The 27,853-nt window shown below is 47.1% G+C and overlaps 1 protein-coding gene across 1 annotated transcript in view; it reads left to right on the top strand.

Annotated features, from left to right (window-relative positions):
- Positions 1–27,853, top strand: part of GSG1L (GSG1 like) — a 268,187-nt gene that overhangs the window by 216,823 nt on the left and 23,511 nt on the right. Inside the window, exon 5 of the mRNA XM_030799338.1 lies at positions 13,732–13,899. Coding sequence (XP_030655198.1) covers positions 13,732–13,899 — 168 coding nt within the window. The remainder of the gene's footprint in view (positions 1–13,731; positions 13,900–27,853) is intronic.

The raw sequence follows: 27,853 nt of genomic DNA on the forward strand, positions 1-27,853 counted from the left end.
CATTCCAGTTCAGTGGGCACCCCAGCTCCTTCTCCACTCTCTGCTCAATTCCATCCTTTTAAAACCAAAAGCATTTGCCTTAAAGAGACCTTGACCCGTTAACCCCGGCCCCGATCCCTTTAAGTAGAACAATCCCAGGGAAGCCAGCTGAGGTTCCGACCTCCCTTTACCCAACCCTTCCCCCTGCAGCTGTTCCTTTCTGAGACCTTGAACTTGGAAGATCATCTCCCTGAGCTAGAGAAGGGCACAGAGGAAAGGAACTAATATTTGTGTTGACCATGTGTGTAATAATATCTTAGATTTACTGAGTGCTGATGTGCCATGAATCAGGTAGGTATTTCATGGAGGCACAGAGAACTTAAGTAACCAGCCTGAGGTCTTCCAGCTGCGAGGGGTAGGGCTGGGATTCAAACCCAGGCAGTCTGGCTCTAGAGCCATACTGGAAGCCTCTCTGAGAAGATGGGTAATAATAAGAGAGTTCATTGATGTGCTTTCTGTGATATTCCACACATGGTGTGTGCTCAGTAGACACTAGCTCTTATATTGCTGCTACTGATATGAAATTTAACACGTGCAATATCATGCTACTGGTGTGAAATTTAACACGTGCAATATCAAGCTACTGATGTGAAATTTAACGCATTTGATATCATGCTACTGATATGAAATTTAACATGAGCAATATCATGCTACTGATATGAAGTTTAACACATGTAACCTCGTGTTGCATATGCAGATGCCGAGAATCAGAAAGGTTGAATCGCTTGCCCTGGTGGGAACTGGTTCCTCCCCATCAGTCCCCCTTTCCAGAAGGCCCTGGCTCTCTCCTCTGGTGCTCAGTGTCTCAAGTCAAGCCTGCTGGTGTCAGCCGGGGGGAACGTTCTTTCCCTGGAAGCCAGGGCCTTCTGCCCTGCTCCTCTGCTCCCTCCTTCGGGGCTGGCCTCCCAAGGGGCACCAAATTCCCACTGGACTTATTAAAGGTCGGGGCCCAATGTGCAGCCCCTATTAGTGCTGATCCATTTCTCCCTGTCACTGAGACCTGCAAGATGGATCAGCCCCATTTTTCATCCCTCACATTTGGGGCCTCGCCAAGGCTGCACCATGTCATCTCACTTGTTTAATATGTGTGAGGCCATTTGTCAAAATTCTGGCCTGAGAGCCCCCCCTGCTCCCTCCCCCGGTACTGGAGAGGAGAACAGCTCTGAGAAGAGATGGCACCAGCCTCTGTCTTCCTGCCCAGCAGGGAAGAACAAGCTGCAGGGGCTCTGGAAGCTGGAGGGGTTTTGAGGCGCTCAAAGCCTGTTGAGTGCCAGCTTCTTAGAGGGACACCTTTGCAAGAAGTAGAAGGTCTCCATGGTTAAGAGTCTGAGAGCCTGGGGTTCAAATCTCACCCCGATGTACACTGCTGGGCCACCGTGGCAGCGTGGACGGGCGGTCAAGGGTGTGGCTCTTGGAATCAGACAGTTCAGGTTCAGATCGTGCCCCTGCCCCTCACCAGCCAGGGACCTTGGCCAAGTCACTTACCTCCTCTGCACTTCTGTGTCCTCAGCTGGAAAATGGGACAGCCCGAATTTCCGCCTCATGGGAGTCTCTTGAACTGTGTTCCATTTCTCTATTGAGGTGTACACATCACCCCCAAATCTAGTAAAAATGTGTTATTATGTAGTAATAATAGTAACTAGTAAAAATATGTTGTTATTTGTTCTTATGTTTGGTGGTGGACCGGGCTCAGCTGGGCGGTGCTTGCTGGGGTCTTCCCCGAAACTTTAGCTGGATGTCAGCTGAAGCTGAGGTCATCTGAGGTATGGCTGGGGTGGACCTCCAAGGTGGCACCTCACGACACTGGCAGCTGGTGCTGGCTGGCGGTGGCTGGCGGCTGGAGGGGCTTCATGCAGCCTGGAGGCTGGGTCCTTGGGGAGACTATCTCAAGAGTGAGTGTTCCAGGAGACCCAGGTGGAAGCCACAGGATCTGCATGAACCAACCTCAGAAGTCACGCAGTTTCACTCCTGCTGCATTCTATTGGTTAAGAGCAAGTGACAGGGCCAGCTTCAAGGGGAGGCATGAACCGCGGGAGGTGTGGCTCCCTGGAGGCCAGCTTTGGAGACAGTAACCAACACGAGGAGCTAGTGAATCAATGCATGTGGAGCACTCAGCATAGAGTGTGCTCGGTGAGCGCGAGCCCTCCTGCCCACTCCTCCTTTTGGCGCCATGTCTCAACTCTCTCTACCTGTGACAATGTCAGGTCAGGACCCTGATGGGCGCCCAAGCAGCTGCTTGACTTAAGGCGGCAGGGACCAAGTGGATCAGATTAAGGCTGGGGCCGAGCAAAGTGGCTCACTTGTAATCCCAGCACCTTGGGAGGCCAAGGTGGGAGAATCGCCAGAAGCCAGGAATTCAAGACCAGCCTGGGCAACATAGCCAGACCCAATCTCTAAAACAATAAAAAATAAAAATAATTAGCTGGCTGTGGTGGTGCACACCTGTAGTCCCAGCCACTCAGGAGGGTAAAGTGAGAGGGACACTCAAGCCCAGGAGATTGAGGCTGCAGTGAACTGTGTTCGTGCCACTGCACTCCAGTCTGGGCTGGAGGCTCTGTCTCAGAAAAGAAAAAAAAAAAAAGATTAAGGTTACGACACCTACTTTGTGCTGTGCACAGTGAGAGGCACTTTACAAGCCCTGAGTTGCCTGGTCCTGTCACTGATCCCCAGGAGAGGGACTGCCATCCCCCTTCAGGGACCAGAAAACAGGTTGAAAGCCACACAATTAGCCTTGGATGCTGTGAACTGCATGCAGCCAGGGCTGAACCCAGCCTGCAGATGTTTTCTTAGGCCTGCCATTGTGTCTTATAAAAGTTTGGATTTATTTCTAACATCTAAAATGGTAAAACTTCTACATAAAAGTCCAGGTTTCTGATTCATGATCATTGGAAGATCTGTTCCTGCCCAACCAGCATTGCCACCAGGCAGCCTGGAGATAAGGCTGAGAATGACTGAAACTTTAGATAGGCATCTGGTCTCCAGCTCACCCCAGTCCCCACCGAGCCCTATTGCCTTACATTTACCCACGCTTCCACACTTAGTCATCATCTGCCTGACCTTGCAGGAATTTGAGTCTGTGGCCCCTGCTTGGAATGTGAGCTTTCCCGGTGAAGGCAGGAGTGTGGAAAGCTAGCCCTGCACTTTCTGCTTCTGTTTTGCCTTTTATCAATCTGGAGAGAAATGAAAAAAGGTCTCCTCCTACTCCTGCACACACAGTGAAATCTTATCTCAAGCATTCACTCTGCAGACTGAGGGTAGTGGGACATCGTGGTGTGGAAGATTATAAGAGCTGGAGGGCCCAGAGAAGTCATGCAATTTGGCCCATGTCACACAGCAAGAGAGTAGCAAGTTGGGTCAGATCTAGGGAAGGTTCTCACTCCTGTCCTAGTGGACCCTTTCTGCTTTTGGGGCCCTGTCCCTGTGGAATACAGGCCTCCCTTTCTAGTCTCCATGACTATCCCTCCCTTTCTAGTCTCCATGACTATGTGGAAACAGCAGACCAGCCTCTTTCCTCTCTGGGGACCCCAGGCGGCCCCTTCGCTCTATGCAGGGGTTAGCTGGTATTCCAGCAGGCCGATCCCTTAAAGGGTTGAGTCTGCCGCTGTGACCCTACCAGAGCCTGGGCCCCAAAGACAACTGGAGAGGGTGTATGTGCTGATGTCTCTGCTGAGAGGCTGTGTGATCAGCAAGAAGTTTGCCCTTACTCATCAGCCTGAGGCAGGTGGCTGTGGCCTCCTTTATTCTAAGACCAGGGTTGGGGAAAGGGATGTGGCTCCCCAAGGGTGCCCTGTGGGCCATGGAGGGACGAGCTGGGCCCTCAGAGCCTGCCACTATCCAGCTCCCAGTCCCATCAGCTCTTAGGCCCTGAGGGTGGCCTGGATTATGCATCTGCACCCAGCCCTGCCCCACATGGTGAATCTGTACCCCTCTGGTCTGCAGGCAGCCACAGCAGCCTTCCTTAGTGATCTGTTACAACCTCCCCACTGGGCAGGGCCTGGAGTAGGTTGCAAGGTAGTGTCCATGTGCCTCTAAATCTGCTCCCTCTGTGTCCCTCTGCCCCTGCTGCTCCCAGGGGATGAAGAATTGACAACCCCTGTCACCACCCTCCCCTTTTCTCCCTATGGTGTCCAATCTGCTCTTGGCTTCAGAAACCAGGCCAATCACCCACGCAGCTCCCTGTGCCAGTTCAGAAGTGCAAGCTGCTAAAACCAGCAGGTGTTCTGGCCCCAAAGTTTTCAAACTGTGTATTTTGTGGGCACGTTGGGGCCCTGAGGGGTGAGAGGAACAGGGAGATGAAGGCTCATGGATATAGCCTCTCACCCACGCTAAAACCAGAGCAGTGTTTTCATATCTGTCCTTTTCTGTCTGTTTTTATTTTATCTGTGTTTATCCATTCATTCCACAAGTATTTACTGAGCACCTACTATGTGCCAGGCACCATTCTAGGTGCTAAGGGATAGTAGTGAAGTGAACAAGGCTCCCATTTTCATGAAGCTGGCATTCTGAGATAGAAGAGAAGATAATCTTAAAAAACAAACACTAAGGATTCCACTTCTGAGAAGACAGAGTAGACATGCTTCTTCAATACAACTAAAATCCTTGGACCTAAAGATAAAACAGACATCAGAAGACTCTGAAAGGCAGGAAGAAGACAGTAGGCTGGTTAGGGACCAAGAAACAACACATTGCTGCGTTCTTTTTGTGTTATATATCCCAGATTTGGAGCTGAAGAAGTCAGTAATTCAGAAATGCCTAAAGGACAGAAAAAAAAAAAGGCCCCAACTAAAGTCCACTTTCTCTAGCCAAAGGACCAAGAAAGGGTCAGCCCACTGAGACAGAAAACATTTAGCAATAACTTCACTACTCCAGTCACACATTACAGAAAAGAAAAATCTGTGGCTCACCCACACCCATGCCAGCAAGGGAATGGGGTGCTTAGATTTTGGTGACAATCACCAGGTGAACTTTCATCTCTGCTGGGCAGTAACAAGGTGCCCCTCTTTTCCCTGCAGGGATTATGTCAGAGGAAAACTAGTGGAGAGTCAGGATTTTTGCCACTGCCTTGCAGTAATAAGAACATCTCCCTCCCCATGGTGTCAGTGATATGTGGGGAGCAGGGATGCGGCCCCCGGCTCCTCCCAGCCAGGTATCAGCAGAGGCCTAATGCAGAGTCAGAACTCCCACCCCCACCCTCACCTGGTAAGAACCAGGAACCATCTCCATCTTGAATGTCAATGGTGGCTGATATGGTTAGGCTTTGTGTCCCAACTCAAATCTCACCTTGAATTGTAATCCCCATAATCCCCACGTGTCAAGGGAGAGACCAGGTAGAGGTAATTGGATCATGGAAGTGGTTTCCCCATGCTGTTGTTGTGATAGTGAGTTCTCATGACATCTGCTGGTTTTATAAGGGGCTCTTCCACCTTTACTCGGCACTCGTCCTTCCTGTGTGGCCTTGTGAAGAAAGTGCCTGCTTCCTCTTCACCTTCTGCCGTGATTATAAGTTTCCTGAGGCCTCCTCAGCCATGCTGAACTGAGTCAGTTTAACCTCTTTCCTTTATAAATTACACAGACTAATACACTTGCCCAGTGGGAAACCTAGACTTCTACCCCTACCTGGAAGTAACTGGGCAGAGCCTCCACCTTGCCAAAGCCACCTTGCCAGAATGATGTGAAAGGAAGCCAACTAGAGCAGACAGTTTAAACAAGATCCAGAGTCTCAAAACATACTCCAAATGTCAAGGTTGCAATTAAAATCATGTACCATGCCAAGAACCAGCAAGATCTCAACTTGAACGAAAAAAGACAATCAATAGATCCATGCTGAAATGACAGAAATGTTAGAAATCATCATAAAAATGCTTCAACAAGCAGTTGCAAACACCCTTGGAAAAATAGAAAGTCTCAGGAAAGAAGTAGAAGATAGAAAGAAGGACCAAATGGCAATTTTAAAACTAAAAAATTCAATAACCAAAATAGAAACCTCAATGGTTGGGCTCAACAGCAGAATGGAAGGGACAAAGGAAAGAATCAATGAACTTGAAGATAGGACAATAGAAATTATTTAATTTGAACAACAGAGAGAAAATAAACTTAAAAAAATGTACAGAGCCTTAAGGACCTCTAGAACTACAACCAAAAATGTAACATTGGGGTCCCAGAAGAAAAGGAGAAAGAGGTTGGGACTGGACCAAGTACTGAAAGAAATAATGGCTGAAAACTTCCCAAATCCTGTAAAAGACATAAACCTTCAGAATCAAAAGCTGAATGAATCTCTAAAGTAGTATAAATTCAAAGAAATCCATACCAAGACACATCACAGTCAAACTTGATAAAAAACTAAAGTTAAAAAAAAACAAAAATGAAAACAGTGAGAAAATAACATCCTCCCTAACTACAGGGAAAAAAATTCAAGCAACAGTGATTTTGCATCAGAAACCATGAAGGCTAGAAGGAAGTGGCAAAACATTTTGAAAGAAAAAGAAAATGAAAATGCTGAAAGAAAAGAACTATCAACTTAAAATTCTATACGCAGCAAAAATATACTTTAGAAATGAAGGGGAAATCACGACATCCTCAGATGAAGAAAAACTAAGAAAATTTGTTGCCAGCAGACCTACCCCAAAAGAAAGGCTAAAGGGAGTTCTCTAAACAAAATGGAAATTTTAAAAAGGGAAGTTTTGAATATAAGAAAGAATGAATGAAAAAATGGACAGAAAAACTTTACTTCTCCTTTTGAGTTTTCTAAATTATATTTGATGGTTGAAGCAGAAATCATAATATAGTCTGATGTGATTCTAAATGTATATGGTGGAAATATTTAAGACAATTATAAATGAAGGAAAGTAAAGGGTGACAAAAGGAGCCAAGATTTCTATGCTTTACTCAAATGTTGACACCAGTAGACTGTGATTAGTTATGTATATATAATGTAAGACCCAGAGCAACCACTAAAAAAGCTATATACAGAGATGCACTCAAAATAACTATGGATAAATCAAAATGGAATTCTAAGAACTGTTTGAGAAATCCAAGGGAACACAAGAAAAAAAAAAAGAGAAACAAAAAACAGAGGAACAAGCAGGAAAGAACAAAATTAGTTGGCAGGCTTAAGCCATAATATATTAATAATCACTTTAAATGTAAATGGTTTAAATACACTAATTAAAAGTCAGAAATTGGCTAAGTGGATTTAAAACATATGACCCAAAACTATATGCTGTCTACAAGAAACTCACTTCAAGTATGAGGAGATATATAGGCTGGAAGTAAAAGGATGAAAATCATCTATCATGTAAGCATTAATCAAAAGAAAGCAGGATTAGCCATATTAATATTAGATAAACTAGACTCAGGCAAATAAAATGACCAGAAATAGACATTAAATAATGATAAAAGAGTCAATCCACTAAGAAGACATTGCAATCCTAAATATGTATCCACCAAACAACAGAGACGAAAATCTGTAAAGGAAAAATTGATGTAGCTGAAGGGAGAAATAGGAAAATTCACAACTATAATTAGAGATTTCAATATGGCTTTCTCAACAATTAATAGAACAACCAAATGGAAAATCACCAAGGATATAAAAGAACTCAACATCATCAACCAATAGGATCTAATTGAGAAATGTTTCAAATCAAATCAGCTCTCATCCCAAGAACCTAGAAAAAGAAGGGCAAAATAAACCCAAAGCCAGCAGAAGAAAGATGAGCAAAAATCAATACAATTGAAAACAAAAAATAATAGAATCAATGAAACAAAAAAGCTGGTTCTTTGACAAGATAAAATTGACGAACCTCTCGCAAGAGTGACAGACAGAGCTGACAGAGGAGAGACACAAAATGCCAATTCAGGAATGAAACAGAAGATGTTGCTGCAGACTTTGAGGACATCAAAAATATAGTAAGATCATACTACAAACAACTCTACACACATAACTTTGACAGCCTGGATGAAATAGATCAGTTTTTCTAAGAGCACAAACTGCCACAATTTACCAAATGTGAAATAAGTAATTTGAATATCCCTATAACTACTAAGGAAATTTAGTTTATAAATAAAAACTTTCAAAACAGAAATCTCCAGGTCCAGATGGTTTTACTGGAACATTCCACCAAATATTTAAATAAGAATTAGCACTTTTTTTTTTTTCAGAAAATAGAAGAAAAGAGAAAGCTTTGCAATTCACTTTATGAAGCTAACATTACCCTGTTACTAAAACCAAAGATAGTGCAAAGAACCGCAGACTAATAGACCCCATGAATATAGATGCAAAAATCCTTAGCAAAACAATAGCACATAGAAGTCAGCAATATATAAAAATAATTATACATCATGATAAGTGGGGCTTATTCTAGGGATTATGACTGCTTCAATATTTGAAAAATCAGTCAGTGTCATTCACCATATTAACAGCCTAAAGAAGAAAAAAAATCACATGACCATATTAATTGATACAGAAAAAGCATTTGACACAATTCAACATTGATTCATACTTTTTAAAAAACTCTCAGAAAATTCAGAATAAAGGGGAACTTCCTCAACTTGATAAAGACCATCTACAAAACATCAACAGCTAACATTATACTTAATATTGAAAGACTGTTTTCTCTCTAAGATTGAGAACACCATTATTATTCAACATAGTGCTGGAAGTTCTAACTAGAAATAAGACATAAAAGACGTGCAAGACATAAGACATGAAAAGAAAATAAAAGGTATACAGATTGTAATATAAATAAAATATAACTATTTGTGGATGTTATGATTATCTGTGTAGACAAATTCAAGGAATCTACCAAAAAAAATGCCTAGACCTAATAAATAAGTTTAGTATTGTCTTAGGATAGAAGATAAAAATACAAAATCAATTGTATTTTTATAAACTAGCAATGAACATTCGGACAAAAAAATTAAAAATATATATCATTTATACTAAAAAAGTGAAATAGACATAAATCTAACAAAACACTTACAGGACTTGTACACTGAAAACTGTAAACCACAGAAAAATACCAATGAAAGAAATCAAGGAAGATCTAAATAAATGGGTAGATATACTATGTTAATGGATCAGAACACTCAATATATAGCGAAGACATCAAATTTCTTATAGATATAGAGAAAAGTATTCTAAAATTTATATGGAAAGGCAAAGGAATTAGAATTTCTAAAACAATTTTGAAAAAGAAGAAAAAGGCAGGATGAATTAGAGTACTCAATTTCAAAATTTATTGTATAGCTACAATAATCCAGACTGTGTGATATTAGTGGAAGGATAGGCACATAGATCAATGAAAAAAAAAATAGAGAACTCAGAAATAGACCAATACAGTTATGCCCAACTAATTTTTGACAAAGGTACAACTCAGTTCACTGTATGTGGGTGTGTGGTAGTGGCGGGGGTGGGGCAGGCAGGGCCTTTTCAACAAATGGTGCTGGAGCTATTGGAAATTGACTGGCAAAAATAAACAATCAGCCTTACTTTAAACTGCATACCACTTGCAAAAATTAATTTAAAATGGATCACCGATTTAAGTATAAAATGTAAAACTGTAAAACTTTTAGAAAAATAAGAGAAAATCTTTGGAATCTAGGGCTAGGCAAAAAGTTCTTATATTTGATATCAAACACATAAAAGGAAAAATGGATTAATTGTAATTCATCAAAACTAAATACATTTGGCCCACAAGAGACCCTATTAAGAGGTTGAAGAGAAAGCTATACACTGAGAGAATATATTTGTAAACCACATTTCTGACAAAGAACTAATCTCTAGGATATATAAAGACCTCTGAAACCCCAATAGTAAACAACAACAAAACAATCCAATTAGAAAGTGGGCAAAAAACACCAATAGACATTTTGCCAAAGAGGATACACAGGTAGCAAATAAACAAATGAAAAGTTGTTCAACCTCATTAGCTGTTATGGAAGTGCAAATTAAAGCCACAATGAGATATTATTACGCATTTATCAGAATAGCTAAAATAAAAAATAGTGACACCACCAAATTCTGGTGAGGATGTGGAGAAACTCATACATTGCTGGCAGGAATACTGTATTTAGCAACATAAAGGAACAAATTGATGCACATAACAACTCGGATGATGCTCCAGATAATTATGTTGGGTGAAAAAAAGCCAATCCCATACATACTCCTGTATGATTTTATTTATGTAAAATACTTGAAGAGGTAAAATTATTGAAATGAAGAACAGGTGGCTTTCAGGATTTGTGGGAGGTCAGGAGGGAAGTGGCTGTAGCTATAAATGGCACAGAAGAGATCCTTGGTCTGTAGTTTGACTGTATCAATGTCAATATCCTGCTTGTGATATTGTAATATTGTAATATCATATTATACTAGTTTTGCAAGAGTTTACCATTGGGGGAAACTGGCTAAAGGGTACATGGGTTCTTTCTCTATATCATTTCTTACAGCTGTTTGTGAATCTGTAATTATCTCAAAAGGAAAAATTTAATTGAAAAACAAGAGTAAATAAATGAGAGGAAAAAAGATAAAAAGAATTACAGGGTGTGATGAGGGCTGAGATGAAACTAAACAGGGGCATCTGATACAGAATGACGGAGAGGGGGCTTCTTAGAGATGGTAGACAGAAAATGCCCACTGAGGAAGGGGTGACATTCACAGGTGAGAAGGGACCAGCTGGGCAAAGAGCCTGGGTAAAGCTTGGAAAGTAGCAAGTCCAGGGATTCCACAGGGAGGGAAGGCAATGGGGGAGGTAGGGTTGAGAATGAGCTTTGGGTTTTTTGAGGAGTGGAAAAGAGACCATAGGGCTGGGATGTGGAGAGCCTGAGGAATCAAGCTCAGGGTGACATGTTATTTGAAAAAAGATCTTGCATGTAAAGTACATGGAAAGGCGGGGATGTAGGCTTTTCTTCTAGCACAGTCTGACTTTGTGCCTGTCCAGCCATTGCCTGTCTGTCTCTGCTCCACCCCATAGCATCTGTTTCTGGGGCCCCTGGGCTCTAGCAAACCCCCTGTCTCCCCAGGGAAGCTCCCTCCACACACTCAGACATTGGACTCCACCACTCCTGCAAGGTATTTTTCTTTGCTCAGGACTTGAGTTTGAGAATCCCCTGCTCTGTCCCCTGACTGGGCCATCAGGGTTGAGTCAGACTTGGTCACCCTTAAGATCCTTGGCTATAAAGACTAGAAATTCATGTCGAAACTAACTCATGCAAAAGAAGAGAATTTATAGCAACTAAATGTATAATAACTTTGGTTCCCAATGACCAAAACTCAATTCAAACTGGCTTCAGGGTAGAAAAAAAAGTCAAGGAAAAAAAAATGAAAGAAATTGAGACTTCCATGATTGAGAAGTTCAGGGATAATGGCTTCAGCTCAGGGATCCAGCCCCTTTTCATGGCTCTGCTTTCTTTTGGGTCAATTTCATTCTCAGGCTGGGTGGTGGCAAGAGGGTCCTCAGCAACTCCTGGCTCAAATCCCACCAGCTTAGCACCACAGAAGAAAGATGAGCTTTGTTTCCCAGTAGCTTCAGCCAAGTCCAGGGGTTGAGTCTCATGAACCTGACTTGGGTCACGTGCCCACCCCCCAACCAATTACTATTGCCAGAGAAAAGCAGCATTTTCATTAGCCAAGCCGAGGTCATGTGCTCACATAGATGTTGGGGGTTGGGGCCAGCCCCACACAAACCAAATGGCCTGAGAAGAAGGAAGGAGTGATCCCTTAACAGAATTGGGGTGTGGTTACCAAAAGGAAGAATGGCTACTGAGCAGGCAAAACCAACATACTCCATACTCATGGAATCCAGAAAAAGCCTACTTGTTCATTCTCTACCCTCGGGTTCTGAGTTTCCATCATGCTAGTATAAAGAGACATCCCAGGTTGAAGTAGAATCTTCAGCTTTGTTGCTCAGGAGAGAGTATCTGATTGGACCAGCTTTGGCCAGATGGTCAGCCCTTGTCCAGTCATCTATGAATGGTGGGGGGTGGTGAGTCACATGCTGAACACTTTGATGGACAGGGAAGCTCTTAGAGGGGCGGGGCTGATATCCTAAAACTGTCTATTACAGACACTCAGGGCTTCTGGAAGATCTACATCAGCTCCTTATCATGAAAGAAACGGGAACTCTATCAATGGGTTTGGTGTTAAGGGAAATAAATGGTCCTTTTGAGGATCCCTTTGAGAAAGGCTGAGTCCTCAGATTTTTTTCCTTGCTTTTCTTCTGGGGTGCTCAGGGGCTGTCAAAGGGAAAAGCAGTGGGTGCAGGCAGTGGGCTTCATTGACCATGGGGAATGCAGGGGTGGTGATGATGTTCAGAAACCAGCTGGGTGGTCTGGCAGCAGGGGAGGCCTGGAGCTCCCAGGCAATGCAGGATTGGAACAGCAAAACTGAGTCCCTGATTTGGAGGAAACCAGTTACCAAGGCAGAGACTGAAGAACAGGGATCCAGGAACCAGGCCAGAGGTAACTGAGGCCAGGCAGGTACCCCACTCCTGGTACTAAATGTTGAATGCATAGTCTTGATCAGAGGAAACAGGCAGGCCGTTTCTAGATCTGGAACTGGGTCAGCTGAGTCTCCTCACTATACCCCACCCTTCCTACCTTTCCAAGTGTGGATAGGACAAATTATCCAGGTTTGGGCTGGGCTCAGCATGTACATCAAGTGAGGGCTGCCAAGAGTCCCAGCTGTAGAGAAAGTTGTGGAGGACAGAGCCAAGCAGGTCATTAATTATAACCTCATCTCTCAGGGGGAGAGTTTACAAACCAAGTCATATGGAAGTGGGTAGTGAGGATGTTAATATTAATGATAATAATGACAGCAAGACTTTCTTGAGTGCCTACTATATGCCGGACACTATTCTAAGATGGTTTCAGTGGATCGTCTCCTTTAATCCTTGTAACAACCCTATGAGGTAGTGCTGTTGTCCATTACAATGAATGTGAGGAGGTGCTGGGAGCAGTGGCATATACCTATAATCCCAGTACTTTGGGAGGCTGAGGCAGGAGGATCACTTGAGCTCAGGAAGTTGAGGCTGCAGTAAGCTATGATCGCACAATTGTGCTTCAGCCTGGGCAACAGAGCGAATCCCTGTCTTTAAAAAAAAAAGTCATGAGGAATGTGAAACAGAAAGGGTTGGCATCTTTCCCAGGGTCGTACATGAACAAAGGTAACTTAACTTTCATAAAAAATGAGTTTTAGGGTGTCTGCTCCCATCTCCTTCTCCATCACCAACTCCAGCTACTCTTCTCATGCATCCTCACTTCTGCTCCCCAAACCTCCCACAGTCTGTAGAACATTCCCTACTGTCTGATGCCTCCATGCCTTTGTACACACTATTCCTTCTCCTGGAATGCCCTTTCCCCTGGCCAACTCTCACTCTTCTTACCAGACTGAGCATAAGTGTCGCTGTATTTTGGGTAACTTTCCTTGATGCCAGCCCCCTTGGACAGAATGATTCACTCTCTTCTTGTCTCCCCATAATGAACTCTGTTACATATGCATCACAATGTGCAGATAATTCTCTGTCTCCCAGACTGTGAGTGGGGCAGGGACCAAGTCTTATCCTTCTCTATGGCAGTACCTACTTAGGTACCAGAGGAAAAGGCAGCTGTGCAGGGATGAATGAATGTTTGGTGGGTGTGGGATTTTTCCTGTCCCTTGCCCACCCTCATGATGGCATCTCTCTCCTGATCTCTTGGCAGCCTGGCGTGGGGCTCCTTTACCTGCTGCATGGCAGCCTCTGTCACCACGCTCAACTCCTACACCAAGACGGTCATTGAGTTCCGGCACAAGCGCAAGGTCTTTGAGCAGGGCTACCGGGAAGAGCCGACCTTCATAGACCCTGAGGCCATCAAGTACTTCCGGGAGAGGTCAGTGCACAGGGGGTTACCTCTGGCCACCATGGGGACTCTAAAGCCCACGGCCTGGCCTCAGTGGCCACGGGACCCAGTCAAAAACTGGAATGAAAGGTATGACAGAGGGGTTATGGAGGGGGGAGGCGGAAGAAGGCAGAGTTTGGATGCCACTATGTCAGAATTTCTGGGATATTTTAATGTTTTGTGGGTCATGAGGTTGCCTTGGGCTTATGTGATCAAAGCACTAGAAACCCAGAAGGGAACCAAGTTTGAGCATTTACCATTAGGTCCTATGCTTCTTGGAACCATGATAAAGAGATAAAGAAGCTGAACCAAGGTTTCCTTCTTGGGCTCTGTCGTGGCGTTGAGTGAAAAGAGGACCCAGCTGTGGGACTGGTGATAGCTGCAGGAGGAGGATGGCTTCTCAATGTCGGGAACTACATGTAATCACCCAAGTCTTCAGGGTCCAGCTGGGATTAGAGGAGGTGACAATAAACAGTGGGTGGGTAGATGGATAGATAGATGGCTGGACAGGTGAGTGGGTGGATGGGTAGGTAGATGGATGGCTGGATGAATGGATGGATGAATAGGTGAGTGAGTGGATGGATTAGGTGATGGATGGATGGATGGATGGATGGATGGATGGATGGATGGATGATTGGGTGGATAGGGTGGATAGGTAAGTGGATGGATGGACAAGTGGACAGACGGGTAGGTGGATGGATGGATGGATAGGTGTGTTGGTGGATGGGTAGGTAGATGGATGGATGGATGGATGGATGGATGGATGGATGAGTGGTGGATGGGTAGATGGAGGGATGGGTGGATGGATGAATGGATGGATGAATAGGTGAGTGAGTGGATGGATAGGTGATGGATGGATGGATGGATGGATGATTTGGTGGATAGGTAGGTGGATGGATGGACAAGTGGACAGATGGGTAGGTGGATGGATGGGTGGATAGGTGTGTTGGTGGACGGGTAGGTAGATGGATGGATGGATGGATGGATGGATGGATGGATGGATGAGTGGTGGATGGGTAGATGGAGGGATGGATGGATGGATGGATGGAATGGTGAGTGGGTGGATGGGTAGATGGATGAATGGTTGGATGAATGGATTGATAAGTAAGTAGGCAGAGGTATAGATGAGTAGGTATGAGTGGAAGGACAGACAGGCAGAAGGCTGGCTGGATGAATTTCAGGAGTTTAGAAGCTGGAGATATCCTTAGGCAGAACTCCTCCCAGACACCTTCTTCTGATGAAGCCATCAGAGAGAGCATTAGCAGCCTGAAACCAGAAATTTCTAAGCCTTTCCTCCAAGGGATGAGTTCATTGTTGCTGCTGTATCCACCTCACTCTGTACTGCTCTTCTGGCTCCACCCAGAACTGCTCTTATGGGCCAGCTACCACTACCACTGTCCAACCTAGTGCCAACCTACACCCTGCTAGCTGCTCCAGTCTATTCTGGGCTGTCAGGGGCTGCTGCCCTCTTTAACTCAGCCCACATCCTTAGAGCTGCTGTGCATGTGTTTGTGGTAGGGCTTGCAGAATCACAGGCTGTTACTCTCTCTGAGCTCTGTCTGCCTCCCAGGCCTATCCCAATCAGTAGCAGTACCTAGAGGTACCCACGAATGGCCGATCTGGCCTGGGGTCCCTATGCTCCCAGTCTCTCCTCTTGAGAGAGGGGATATAGAACAGCAGCCCTAGGTCAGAGTCAACCATCATAACTGCCATTTATGGAGCACAAGTTATGTGCCAGGCCCTGTGCCCCGGAATTTCATTTCATCCTTAAGACTTCACTATGCAGTTAGGACTATTAGCCCCATTTTACAGATGAGGAAAACTGAGGCTCAGAGAAGATAAGACACTTATGTAAGATTGCACAGTGATGGAGGGGGAGTTGGGCCCCAGGTCTGCGTGGCTCTTTCCTAGAATGAAGAAAATCAGAGCTGGCAGTGCCTCAGGATCAGGCCACCCAGATTCAAGAGGCAGCCCCAGGATTTAACTCAGGCAGCTGCTTGAGCCCATGCAGGTGCTGTTATGCCCTGGACAGATCTGCTCAGTACTCACAGTTCATGTGCAGGCTGGGGGCTTCTCACAAGTCCATGTGACTCTCAGCCTTGAGGACCCTCTCTGACCCCAGAATCTGCTTTGCCCAACACGTGGGGCTTACTGGAATGCCCAGGAGACTGATGCTGTCAGGAGTTGGTGGGTGTTGGATGAAGACCCAACTTCCCACCCTTGGGTGCAAAATGGCCTGGGGCACACTCTGCCATGGGACAGGTGCCTGACTCCAGGTGCCCTTAGCAGGGATAAGCCTTTATCACATCCTCTACTGGCTCGGTGCCTTCCCTGTCGCACTTCCCCTCTTCCCTACCCATAGTTCCTGGGACTGCCTCCCCTCAAGAAAACTACCTGTACCCAAATCCTTATCACAGGGCCTACTTCTGGGGGAGCTAAAGGAGACGGGCATTAACGCCTTTCAGTGGCAGGGAAGGCATCACTGCACATCCTCAGAGCTCAGCAGAGGCCGAGGAGGAGGAAGGGGACAGGAGGCTGCAGGGTGGGGCAGCATTGAGGAGCTGGACTCTCTGTGGGGCACTTGGGAGGGCTTCAGTCAGAAGAGAAGCATGGCAGCACATGGGATGGGGAGGCCCACACAGGTACCCTGACTGTAACAGGCCCCTCTCTCAGCCTGCCACTGTGTCTTTCCCCAGCCACATCAGCCTCCTTTCCATCCCTCGGGCACTCCAAGTGCATCCCCACCTTGGGACCTTTCTACTTACTGTGCCACGGGATGCTTCCGTGAGGCTTCTCCTAATCACTGGGTCTAAACACACACTCCCCACAGCCTTATCCTAGATACTCTAGCCCATTGCTATTTTTTATGTTTTGGAGACAGGGTCTCACTCTGTTGCTGTATTAGTCCATTCTCATACTGCTAATAAAGACACAACTGAGACTGGGTAATTTATCAAGAAAAGAGATTTAATTGACTCACAGTTTAGAAGGGCTGGGGAGGCCTCAGGAAACTTACAAGCATGGCAGAAGGGGAAGCAAACACGTCCCTCTTCACATGGCGGCAGCAAGGAGAAGTGCCGAGCAAAGCGGGGAAAAGCCCCTTATAAAGCTATTAGATCTCATGAGAACTCACTATCGTGAGAACAGTATAGGGGTAGCTGTCCCTATGATTCAATTACCTCCCACTGGATCCCTCCCATGACAGATGAGGATTATGGGAACTCCAATTCAAGATGAGATTTGGGTGGACACAGCTAAACCATATCAGTAACCCAGACTGAGTACAGTGACACAAGCACAGCTCACTGCAGCCTCGACCTCCTGGGCTTAAGTGGTCCTCCCACCTTGGCCTCCCAAGTAACGTGTGCCACCACGACTGGCTAATTTTTTCATTTTTAGTAAAGATGGGGATCTTGCTATGGGTTGCCCCAGATGGCCTCAAGCTCCTAGCCTCAAGCAATCCTCTGACCTCAGCCTCCCAAAGTGCTGGGATTACAGGCATGAGCCACTATGGCTGGCACCATTTCTATTTTTTCATAGCACCTGATACAACCTGCCAGGATTTTCTTTATTTGTTTGCCAGTTTGCAGACTGTGAGCTTTGGGATAGAAGACCTATGCCATCTTGTTTCCCACTGTGGACCAGGTGCCTAGAATTGGGCCAGGCACCTACTAGGAGCTCATTCAGGGTTTTCTGGTGATTGACTAGACTCTCGTCTTTGGAGGCCTCAGCCCTGGCTCCCTCGTGCTCTTTTATTTCCATCTCCATCATCATCTCGCTGATTCAGCGCGCCAGCACTTCCATGCCAAAGCCCCAGGAGAGAGGATGTGATTGCTCGGTGTAGGTCAGGTGTTCAGTCCCGGGCCAGGCAGCAGTGGCCAGGAAGATCCGGCTAACCTGGCATGCGGCTCATCTCGTCCCAGGCTGTGGATGGTGGCAATGCCCAGCATGGCACAGGGCCCGGAGTGGGCACTCAGCAAGTGTTTGCAGTAGACACATAACCAGCCAGATGTTCAAAGCTGCCCCATTAGCACTGCTGTCAGTTGCCACCCCTGCTACGGAGATTTGCCTCCTTGGGCATCTGTGGGTGAAACGCACCTCATTTTGCTGAGGCAGAAGACAGGACCTCTCCATACCCCATCAAGAAGAAGCTGCTGTTTGCTGGTGCCCCAGTTCCAATGGCTCCTAACAGCTCAGCCCCAGGATGAATTCTTCCCAGCATATGTGCAGAATATCACTTTACACATTCATAACTTGAACATTATGCAGAGGTTCATCAAATTTTATTTCCCTTCCCCTCTGAGGAGAGCATTTCAGCTTAGCCAGGCTGTTCTATTTCTTTTCCTTTTTTTTTTTGTGCCTTCTCTACAAAGAGCTCGGAGCACATAGATGTCTGCATAGGTTTGCAGGATGGCTCAGATGCAGGGCTGACATCTTACAGTGGCCAGCGTCCTTGGAGCCGCAGCCAGGGACTCAAGGGCGGGAAATCCATGGCCCCATGTGCCCAGGTTTCCTTCTCCTCCATGGGGGACAGAGGGTGCTGTGGAAAGAGCAGGGGTTTGGAGTGAGTTTTCCAAGTCTATCTCTTTGCTACTATGTAATTTGGGGTGAGGCACTGAGCCACTCTGAGCCTGTTTCCTGTGACCCAGGATGGGAGAGTCCAGAGCTCTTAGTGTCTCAGGGAGACTCAAATTTGAAAACCCATGTGACATGCTGCACCCAATGCCTGGCACATGGAGGGCTTTGTGTGTGTGAGTTCCTGTCCCTTCTGCTCCTAATGCCCTCGCCAGACCCCAGAGTGAAGCATGAGCTTGGTCATGACCAGCTTAGGATGGAGATGGCGAGGGTGTTTTGAAGCATGGCTGATAATCACGTTATTCTCTCTGGCCCTGTATAAGGCCCTCCTCTAAATACCTTAGATGTGACTCAGTTAATTTCTGCGATGCCTCTCTGAGGTGTAAGTGTTATTGTCACCCCCATTTTACAGATGGCAAATTGAGGCACAGAGAGGGAGAGCGACTTGCCCCAGGTCACACAGCTGGTAAGTGCCAGAGCTGGGATTTAAGCCCAGGCCACATAGTCCCTCCCTGTGCTGTGTGGCCTCTCAGCCTTGATCAATTGTCTCTGCTGGGTATTGAGCTCGGACCTGGGCACACAATGGGAGTAAAGGGAGTCCCATGGCTGAGGAGCTCATCGTAGGAGGGGCAGGTGAGGTGAGAGACAGACCGTGAGTGGGTTTCTGGGATGGTGCACTCTGTGGGACAGAGCTCATGGGCTCCCTCACGCCCCCACCTTTCCCATCTGTGGGAGAGGGCTTTTCTGGAGCCCATTTCATCCAAGTCTTTCCTGCTGTCCTCCTGCAGACCAGGGACAAGGTGGTGCCCTGCGGGGGCTGATGGACAGGAAGAAATTAAATTGTCCCTTTCTCATCCCCACCCCCACCACCCACGTCCTGTTGGATTACCCTCTGCAAGAGCAGATTGCATGGCTGAGGAGCAGTTGGGCAGATTTGAAATGGTTTTCAGCGCTGTCGAAGAAAGGCATATTATGTGTGTGTGTGTGCGTGTGTGTGTGTGTGTATGCATGTGCACATGGTCATGTGGAAGGGCCAGTATGCACATGTGTTGGGTTTGCTGGATTGGAGAGCCTGCACCCCCCAATTCCTGCCCCATCCCTGAGAAACATCTGGAATTAAACCCTCCCAGCGTCACCCTGCTTGTCATCCCCTCCTTTGTTTTAATCGGGCCTCCCGAGGGAAGGGTCAGATGCTGCTGAATGAAAGGTAAATATTTGCAGATTGGGGCTTTCTTGAATACTTAATGCTCAGATCTGGTTTAACAATGTGTGGAAGAAAATGAGACCTGTTGGATTCGATCCCAGAGGGAATTCAGCTGTGCCAAACGAACGACCCGCCTCACTTGGGAACGTGGCACTGTGTGGGGGACAGAAGCCCCCAGAGCTTTCTGGGAGGGCGGATCTTCCTTCCTGGGACCCCTGCACCTCTCTCTGTACCACTTAGGACTCTCTGAAATTACTCGTTTATTTATTTTTGTGTTTATGTCTGGCCCATTTCGGTGCACACCCCACGAGAGCAGGGAGCCTGCTTTTCCTGGTTTCCACTCTGTCCCAGCACCTAGAACCACAGAGGCTCAATCAGTTACGGTATTAATTATTAACAATATTAGGCCAGGCTCGGTGGCTCACACCTGTAGTCCTAGCACTTGGGAGGCTGATGCAGACAGATCACTTAAGTCCAAGAGCTCGAGACTAGCCTGGGCAACATAGCAAGACCCTGTCTCTACAAAAAAATTAAAAGATTAGCTGGGTGTGGTGGCATGTGCCTGTGGTCCCAGTTACTCAGGGAGGCTGAGGTGGGAGGATCACTTGAGTCTGGGGGGTCAAGGCTGCAGCGAGCTATGATGGCGCCACTGCTCTCCCACCTGGGCGACAGAACAAGAACCTGTCTTGAAAAACCAAACCAAACCAAAAAAACAATATTAATTCTGTTGTTAAGTATAGTAGAAAGGTATGCAGGCTTCCTGTTGCAGACACTGTTTGAGTGCCTGGCTGACTTCATGCATTCAGCCCTTGTGGAACGCCTGAAGAAACAGACCAGGGTTGGAATTAACTTCATAATTTACTAGCTGTGAGTTCCCAGGTAACTCGCTTCACCTCTTGGAGCTTCAGTTTTCCTGGCTGGAAAATGAGCTGATGCCTACCTTGAGGCTTTGTTGTGAGGACTTTATGAAATGATACAATTAGGTTTCTGGAAACAAAGCTGGGGGTCCCCTCTCCCTGCCCCCACCCCCCTCACCCCCCCCCCACCCCCGTTAGAGACCTCCCTCTGTGCTGGGCAAATAAGATACACTCCCTGCCTGAAAATGGGGCCTGTAGCAAGTGGCAAATGGTAGTCCTTGGAGAATCTAGCCTGCAAATATATTTTGTTTAGCTTGCATGGTGGTTTCAAAATTCTTAAATTTGGGCTGAGTTTTAAGAATCAGGAGATTTCATGTTAAAATATCAAGGTTTTGCAGAAACAGAAAAAGAAATATGGCATGTTCTCACTTATAAGTGGGAGCTAATCATTGGGTACACATGGACATAAAGACGGGAACAACAGACACTGGGGACTGCAAGAGCAGGGAGGGAGGCAAGGGTTGAAAAACCACCTATTGGGTACTATGTTCAGGGTTTGGGTGATGGGATCAACTGAAGCCCAACCTCAGCATCATGCAAAGCACCCATGTAATGAATCTGCACATGTGCCCCTGAATCTAAAAAAAAAATACAAGAAATCAAAAATCAAGGTTTTTGGCTTTTCATGACAAAGCAGAGATCTGGCCACACTGGGCCCGTGTTCCCGCATGGCAACAACAGGCTGAAACACTTGAGTTCGCAGCCCCCTGCTCACACCACAGCAAAGTGCACTGGATGGCACAATCGAGTCTCCTGGAAGTGGCTTCAGGCAGGAGGGGCCAGTCCCAGTGGGAGGTAGAGGATAGAAGAGGCTTCACAGAAGAGACCCCTGAGCTGAGTTTTTCAATACTCGTGCAGCATTCACCAGACAGATCGGCAGTGGGTGAGGGAGGCTATTTCAGGCACAGGGAACAGAACGAGCAAAGGCCAGGAGGGGCCGACACACGAAGCGCATTTAGGAAAATCTAAGCAACTTGGTGTGATTTGAGAGTGAGTGCCTCGGTGGGAGTTGTGCCTGGGTCTCTGATCTCTCTTCTCCTCCCACGGTGTCTGGGGTTGGAGGCTGGTGGTAGCAGCTATCTGTCTATCACTGGGATGCATTTATCTTCTAAGAGAGAGGAGATGGAGTAGGAACCATCCAAAGCCCCCTTCCTTGATGCCAGTACTCGCTGCACTCCCAGCCCAACACAAAGCCATCAGATCTCAGATCTGCAAGAAACCAGCATGGACAAAAGTGGTTTGTGCACAGGGAAGGGGTGACTTCAACCTGGCTCCTTACACATTCACGGGATTGGCTAAGCAGGGATGGGCACGTCAACCGCATGCCCCAACGGCTCCATGTTCTCTCTCTCGTTTGCTGTGGGAGAGCTTTGTGAAGGGCCTGTCTCCACATCCTCACCTCCCACTCACCGTCCAGCCCCCTCCAATCTGGCTCTCACCCCCTCACTCCACGAAGCAGCTCTCGGCAGCCTGGCACGGCACCCACCCTCCTCCCGAATCGCTCTCTCCTCGGCTCCCACAGCCACTTCTCCTGGTCCTGTGCGCCGACGCCGTCTCTGATTTCCTACAGGGCTGTCTTCCCTTCTATGATGTGCAGCTCCTCATCCTCCATGGCCACGTGGCCAAGGGCTCCCACATTAGAAGAATCCGCTCTGCCTCACCCGATGCCATATGCGGTTGCTTCCTTGGTGTTTCTACTTGGATTCTCAAAGGCACCTCAGATCAATATGTCCAAGACTCATTCATGATATTCACGCCCCCAAACGCAGTCTTATTTCCATCTCTCCCTCCATAAGTGGCTCTGCTTATGCAAGCTGGAAACCTGCAGTCCTGACGGATGCCCCTGCTTCTTCATCACCCATGACCCTCCTGCTCACCACAAGCCCAGGGCCTTCTCTTTATATCTCCTTCCCTTTTCTCTGCCTCCACTTCCATCGTCCTAGTCTGTGGCTGCAACAGGACTTACCTGGGTGAATCCAGCAACTTTCTTTGTGATCTTTGCACACCCATTTTTGTCCCCTCTAATCTACTTCCACCCCAGAAGCTGGAATGCCTCCTCAATATGCTAACGTCATCAGGGTAACAGGACCCCCATCTTTCTGCCTAAAACACTGGTTTCCCATGGCTCTCAGGACAAAGACCCGGTTCCTCATCATAACTTCAGAGTCCCACCGTGTACCCCGGGCCCCTTCCCCTTCACGCAGCATCCCCTGATCGTCCACAGCTCCCCAGCCCGGCCATGTTCCGGCCTCTGCAGCTCTGACCCACTCTTCTCTCTGCTGGAGTGCTGCCTGACGCCTTCCCCACCATCTCCTCCGCCAAGCTGGGCAGCATCATGTCTTAGGTATCCTCACGTCTGTTCTCCCTCCTGGCGCCGTCTGGGTGCTGAAAGGGACTTCTGAGACAAGTCCGGTCTGGAGGTTTCATGCTGTCGGTGGGGCCTTTGTGGGTGGAGGGACTCCTTAGGGGTTGTCAAAGATGGGGATGGGGTTTTGGGGTGGGGACCACCAATATGCCAGTGATTATTTGTATTGCCAAGTAATCATTGCTAACCCATGCGATTCTAGAAATAACCAAAGTATAACCTCAAGGTGTTAATATCTAGAGGTCTGTTTTTTTTTTTTTTTTTTTTTTTTTAAGACAGAGTCTCATTCTGTTGCCAGGCTGGAGTGCAGTGGCATGATCTCAGCTCACTGCAACCTCTGCCTCCCCGGTTTAAGCGATTCTCCTGCCTCAGCCTCTCTAGTAGCTGGGATTACAGGCACATGCCACCACGCCTGGCTAATTTTTTTGTATTTTTAGTAGAGACGGGGTTTCACCTTGTTGGTCAGGCTGGTCTTGAACTCCTGACCTTGTGATCCGCCCGCCTCGGCCTTCCAAAGTGCTGGGATTACAGGCGTGAGCCACCGCGCCTGGCCGAGGTCTCTTTTTAAAACCCAGTATTGGAGAAATGGGAGACAAAACTGTAAATTACACGTAAAGATCAAGCTAAGGCATTGACATGCGCGTGGCTTTATCTCCTTCTGTGTTATTTTCCAAATGTTTTATATCATGATGATATTTACTCAGAAAATGGGAAAAGAAAAAAAAAGTCTTTCTTAAAAACCCATTTATTTCCCCCTAACTTGCAATTACCCTTTTGACGTGATGTTACGGAATCTTAATTTACTACCTGCAGTCATTTATTTGCCCAAAATTCCTTTTAATTCCATTTTTCATTCCATTGTGAATTGCTTATTTAAAAATCAATGTGTTCTTTGTCCTCTGAGACTGTTCCTTAGATGTCTGGCCTCTGAGACATGTTCAATCACAGCTCCATCTCATCCGTCTTCACTGCTTGAAGTTTATTTCTCGGTAACACCTTGCACGCCATTACCCGGTGTTGAGGTCCTTTGAAATCACCGTTCATTCTTGAGAGGAACGTGGTGCCCAGAAACTGGAGATGGCACCGTGGAGATTCAGAGCCTTCACGCGGCTCATGTGATCGGATCGTCAGCCAGCACCTGTGCACGGGGAGGTGAAAACACGAGATGGTCCTTGAAGTGAAAAAATTATCAAAGGATAGTGGGAGGAACATCTGAAAGGAACATCTGGAAGGAATGTTCACTCCCTGAACTCTCATGCTTTCTTTTAAATATCTGCCAGCTGGAGGGAGCTTCAGAGGCGGGAAGGAGGTGGCCGGCTCTTTGATCATGGCCATTTGCCACCAGGACCATGGGGAGAGGATGGGAGGCCTGGGCTGGGCTGAGCCCCTCACCTGGCCAAAGCCTGGGCCCAGCAGCATTGGCCTCACCTGGAAGCCTGCTCAAAATGCAGAATCTCAGACTCCACCTTAGACCTGCTGAATCAGAGGCTTTATGTGAACAAGCTTCTCGGGTGATCTTGGAGCACCTTTAAATTTGCGAAGTACTGGGCTGGAGGATAGAGCAGGTGCAGCCCCAGTCATAGGGTCAGGAGGTGGATGTGGCCAGCTGAGGCCAGAGGAGAAAAAAGGGCCTTACAGAACAGTGCTTCTCAAAGTGTGGTCCCTGGACCATTGCCCGTTTGCAAACATCCTTCGTGATATAAGGACAGAAATTGAGATAAATGGAAGCTTTCATAACAAATTGACATTGCTGGACAATCATGCTTGCCTTCTGTATGCATTTTTTTCATTTCATTTTTATTTTTTGTGAAAAAATTGGTTCAAGACAGATTGAAAATTAAGTGGGAGCCAGGCATGTTGGCACACACTTATAATTCCAGCTGCTCAGGAGGCCGAGGTGGGTGGAGGGTCACTTGAGCCCACGAACTAGAGGCTTCAGTGAGCTATGCTTGCTCCACTGCACTCCAGGCTGGGCAATAGGGCAAGACCCCATGTCTAAAAAAGAGAAGAAAATTAAGGGGGTGGAGGGAGTCTTAGTCCTTTATTACAGATAGTTGCAGAAGCACAGCATGTAGGCTATTAATTCATACAAGGCAGTGGCTGGATATTTGGGAAACAGAGCCAGTCTGGGGCCAGAGACAGAGGGGCTGGCTTTGAGGATGGCACAGATGGAACCATATAGGGTGCAGAACATGGTGGGGGATAAGAGCCTGGAGCAGGGGCAGTGGAGGCTGGGGAGGCCTCAGGGCACATGGCACCCACCCCTGCCACAGCAGAGATGGGGCCTGGTAGGCCCCCTGATAATGCCCCTGGCTATTGTGGCCACATTCGGCCCTGGAATCAGACCGGCAGGTACAATGTGGCATCCTAGTGAGATATCAGTTTTGGTCCTCCCTGAAACCCTCCCTCAGTGTCCTCAGAGCCTCCCAGCTCCATCACTTGCCTGCATCCACCTTTTCTCTTAAAAAGAGCAAACACCCAGCCTCTGTCAGACTCCAGACTATGGTGGGCTATTGGGGGCAGTGACTGTTGGATGGCACAGTCACCTCCAACACCTCTGCAGCAGTTCTGGCAGAGCCAGTGATGGAGGGTCCCCAGCCCCACTTTCCATGAGGGCGTCACAGTGCAAGCCTGCCCAGGGAGGGGCTGATCGGGAATCCCCTGCCTGCTGGGAGTCCACAGGGTACAGTGGAAACTCGCTCCAGCTCCAGGGACCATAAATCCAAGCTCAGCTCCCAGCCCTGCCACAAGCCAGCTGCAGGATTGGAGCTACCAGGACTGCTCACGAAGGCCCATTGTGCAAATCTCCTCCCAGCTCCACATTCAGTGATGTCATAGAGGTCCCTTCAGTTCAGCCACCGTTTTACCCCATGGAAGTTCACAGACACTGAAACAGGGCTCTGTTTTGTATTGGACAGCCAGGCTACCAAGAAATCGGGCAAAAGTTATGAATCTGTCTTCGCTTCAACTTTCCCATCTGTGAAATAGGGCTGGTGCTGTTCACGTCTGAACAGGTGCCTTTGTCACTGTCACTTTCCCTGGGGCTCTTCCATCTTTCTAGGCACCACAGCATCTACTCACACTTAGCTCCTACTCTGAAGCTCCTTGTCCCCAGTTTGGGGGACTCTGTCTCTTCTGGGGCAAAGGGCAGTGCCGTGACCTCCTGTGGGTTTTGCCTGCCGTGAATCCAGAGGTTTTCGATACCTTTGAAGCCCTTCCTCTGCTTCTTGCAAAATGTCCCTTTCCCGAGGCAATGACAGCGACAGCTCTAAATGCTGGAATGGAGGAAAGGAGTGTGTGTTTGGGGAGAGGGCACCGGATAGTGCATTACAGTAGTTCATACCTTCCACCTCTGGAACTGGGAGGTGGGGCTGAATATGCAGTCACAGAGTGACAGGACCAGAAAGACCCCAGAGGTGAGGATGACACTGGTGACAGTAGTAATAATAATATGATGATAATAATGGCAAGCACCAGGCAGTGTTCTCAGTACTGCTCTAAATAGCTTGAGCTTTACATTTATTTGTTGTTTTATTTATTTGAGAGAGGGTGTCGCTCTGTCACCCAGGCTGGAGTGCAGTGCTGCAATCATAGCTCATTGCAGCAGCCTTGGGTGAACCTCCCACCTCAGCCTCCCGAGTAGCTGGGACTACCGCCATGAGCCTTAGCACCTGGGTAATTTTTTTTGTTTTGTTTTTGGTAGAGACTAGATCTCCCTATATTGTCCAGCATGCTTTGCATTATTAATTAGTTTAATCCTTATAACAACCAGAAGAATAGGTACATTATGTGCCCATTTATCAGATGAGAAAATCAAGACTTGTCCAGGCATGGGGCTGGTGAGTAGTGGAGCCACTGCCCCAACCTCTGGAGGGATGTGACACGTCTGGGGTGCCCAGTTCCACCTGATGCCAGTTCTGAGCACTGTTTCACACCACGCATCCCCATCAGCCCTTCAAGGACCTTATTTAGATCTATGGGTGTGTTAGTCTGTTTCACTTTGCCATAAAAGAATACCTGAGGCTGGGTAATTTATAAGGAAGAGAGGTTTATGTGGCTTGTGTTTCTGCAGGCTCTACAAGAAGCATGGCGCCAGCATCTGCTTAGCTTCTGGTGAGGCCTCGGGAAGCTTTTACTTATGATAGAAGGGGGAGCAGGTACATCACACAGTGAGAAAAAGAGCAAGAGAGAGGTGGAGATGCCAGGCTTCTTTAAACAACCAGCTCTCTCCTGAACTAATGAGAACTCACTTATTACCAAACCATCCATGAGGGACCAAAATACCTCCCACCAGGCCCCACCTCCAACATTGGGGATCACATTTCAGCATAAGATTTAGAGGGGACAAATATTCAAACCATATCATCGGATGTTTCTTACACCACCACCATCTTATTAAAAAAGCAAATCTGGCTGGGTGCGATGGCTCATGACTGTAATCCTAGCACTTTAGGAGGCTGAGGCAGGAGGATCACTTGAAGACAGGAGGTGGAGGCTGCAGTGATCTACGATTGTACCACTGTGCACAAGCCTGGGTGACAGAGTGAGACTCTGTCAAAAGAAAAAAAAAAGTAGATCTGTCTTCATGTCTTCAGAAAATGCATAATGTTTCCTGCAGGAAATTGCAGTTCAAGTCAAAGAAAATTGTCACGTAGTGACATTTACCATTGCTCCTTTTTCAACAGGGAGCTCAGCATTGCTGATGACCCTTGGCTACCTCCCCTGTGGGCTGCTCTTAGCTTCAAACTGTTTTTCCTCCCTCCCTCACCTCCCTTCCTCCTTCCCTCTCTCCCTTCCTTTTTTTTTTTTTTTTTTTTTCCTTGAGATGGGTTCTCCCTCTGTCACCCAGGCTGGAGTGCAATGGCGAGGTCTCGGCTCACTGCA

The sequence above is a fragment of the Nomascus leucogenys genome, chromosome 2 (assembly GCF_006542625.1).
Source record: "Nomascus leucogenys isolate Asia chromosome 2, Asia_NLE_v1, whole genome shotgun sequence".
NCBI lineage: Eukaryota > Metazoa > Chordata > Mammalia > Primates > Hylobatidae > Nomascus > Nomascus leucogenys.